The 1,976-nt window shown below is 61.7% G+C and overlaps 1 protein-coding gene across 2 annotated transcripts; it reads right to left on the bottom strand.

The window, feature by feature from the left end:
- Window positions 1-260: 260 nt before the first annotated feature.
- On the bottom strand, window positions 261-1,325 carry LOC143673236 (uncharacterized). 2 transcript variants are annotated; one of them, XM_077147552.1, is made up of 4 exons: window positions 967-1,325; window positions 684-843; window positions 499-635; window positions 261-426 (listed from the first exon to the last, which is right to left on the bottom strand). In XM_077147552.1, exons 1-4 carry the CDS (start codon window positions 1,323-1,325, stop codon window positions 261-263), a joined length of 822 nt encoding a protein of 273 aa, XP_077003667.1. The 2 variants fall into 2 exon arrangements, with proteins under 2 accessions (XP_077003667.1, XP_077003666.1); XM_077147551.1 differs by having other exon boundaries at window positions 499-1,325.
- Window positions 1,326-1,976: the final 651 nt, after the last annotated feature.

Genomic DNA, 1,976 nt, shown 5'->3' with positions numbered 1-1,976 from the left:
GTCCCTTAAACTGGTCGGGAGGGCCGTCTCTTGCTCATTTGGGTCTGATGAGGAGGTGGCAGGTGGGCTGTGCCGTGGCTCTTGGGGGTTGACGCCTGTGAACTTGCACGCTGAGATGCCTGCCAGAGCCTGCGTGGGGTTGAATCCTGAGGGTGGGTGGCAGGCTGTCAGTGTGAGGGTTGGGGATCACCCATATCACCCAGTGGGTCCTAGGGTCACATGCCCGGTCAGCAGCAGGACGTTAGGACCAGGGAGGGGCCTCAGCAGGCTGGGCGGGGACACGCAGGCCGGCAGAGCAGGGACACGCAGGAGGCCGGGCGGCAGCAGCTGGGCTGGCAGGAGGAGGTGGGGGCACAGCAGGAGGCGGGCACACAGCAGGCGGGCTTGCACACGGGGCGGCAGAGCAGGGACACGCAGGAGGAGGGTCTGCAGCAGGACGAGGGGCAGGGGGTGGACGCACAGCACACGGGCTTGCAGCACACGGGCACGCAGCTGGACGTGCAGGGGGAGGACGTGCAGCAAGCAGGCTGGCAGCTAGACTGCTGGCAGCATGAAGCATCCTGGCAGGGTGAGTCCCCACAACAGACAGGCTCGCAGCAGACAGGCTTGCAGCACACGGGCTTGCAGCAGATGGGCTCGCAGCAGACGGGCTCGCAGCACACGGGCTTGCAGCACATGGGCACGCAGCTGGACGTGCAGGTGGAGGATGTGCAGCAAGCAGGCTGGCAGCTAGATTGCTGGCAGCATGAAGAATCCTGGCAGGGGGAGTCCCCACAGCAGACAGGTACGCAGCAGACGGGCTTGCAACAGACAGGTTTGCAGCAGACAGGCACGCAGCAGGACCTGCAGGGGGAGGACGTGCAGCAAGCAGGTTGGCAGCTAGACTGCTGGCAGCACAAAGCATCCTGGCAGGGTGAGTCCCCACAGCAAATAGGCACAGAGAAGACGGGCTTGCAACAGACTGGCATGCAGCAGGAGGAGGATGTGCAGCAAGCAGGCTGGCAGCTAGACTGCTGGCAGCAGGAGGGCTCACAGGAGCTGGTGCAGACGGCTTGGCAGGGGCTGGACCCACAGCTCACTTGGGTGCAGACAAGGGTCAGGCAGGGGGCCGGGGCGCAGCAGGTAGATGTGCAGCAGGGGGGCGCACAGCAGGTGGAGGTGCAGCAGGTGGGGGCGCAGCAGGTGGGGGCGCAGCAGGGGGGCTCGCAGCAGCTCTCTGGGCAGTTGTCCACCTCCCAGGAGGGGCCGGTGCAGGTGCGGGGCAGGCAGACCCGGCGGCTGTAGCTCAGGTTGCTGGAGCAGGCAGACACGGTGGATGCAGCCATGGTGGGGGTGGGGCAGTAGGTGACTGGGGGATGAGGGTGAGTGTGTGAGTGAGTGTGTGAGTGTGAGGAGCTGGGACTGTCGAGGCTTTTATCCTCCTCCCTGGCTTGTGTTGTCCTGACGCGAGGGCCCAATAGAGCCTTGTTCCTTGTTGTTGTTGGGGCAGGTGCCTGGGGACGCTCATCACGGACCCACAACGTGTTACTCAGCTCTCGAAACTCCTGGGCCACCAGAGCCCAGGGGGTCGGTGGGTGGGGCTGGGAGCCTGCAGGGGCGGTGGCGGGAGCTGCACCTTGGGTGGTGGCGTGCAGGTGCAGGGCCCCTTGCGGTGACCTGGGCAGGTGGGGACAGCAGCTCCTGGAAGCATCCGTCTGATCCTTTCTGTGGCTTCTTCCTATGGTTCCTGGAACCTCTCAATACTCCGTTGAATTATAAGCCAGTTTGGGTCTTTTTGCATTATACTTAATTCATTTTGGAATGAAAAATTTACCCTAAATCTATAAACCAGCAAATGGCTTAGGAGCTGTTTATTTTTATTTTGTTAGCAAAACTTATGTAATAGTTCTGGCTATGTACCGGGAACTGTTCTGGAGAGGTTTGTAAATGTCCTCCCCACATGCTGTGAAATGGATGCAGCTGTTCTCCCCACTTTA

The sequence above is a fragment of the Tamandua tetradactyla genome, unplaced genomic scaffold (assembly GCF_023851605.1).
Source record: "Tamandua tetradactyla isolate mTamTet1 unplaced genomic scaffold, mTamTet1.pri scaffold_227_ctg1, whole genome shotgun sequence".
Classification (NCBI taxonomy): Eukaryota; Metazoa; Chordata; class Mammalia; order Pilosa; family Myrmecophagidae; genus Tamandua; species Tamandua tetradactyla.
This window is presented reverse-complemented; position numbering and strand designations above follow the sequence as displayed.

Bases quoted from the DNA above. Each gene is read 5' to 3' on its own strand.
- LOC143673236 (XM_077147551.1), bottom strand. From the start codon at position 1,325: ATGGCTGCATCCACCGTGTCTGCCTGCTCCAGCAACCTGAGCTACAGC. The intron at 427-498 runs GTCCAGCTGCGT...GTCCTGCTGCAG, and splicing joins TGCACGTCCTCCCCCTGCAC to ACCCTCCTCCTGCGTGTCCC.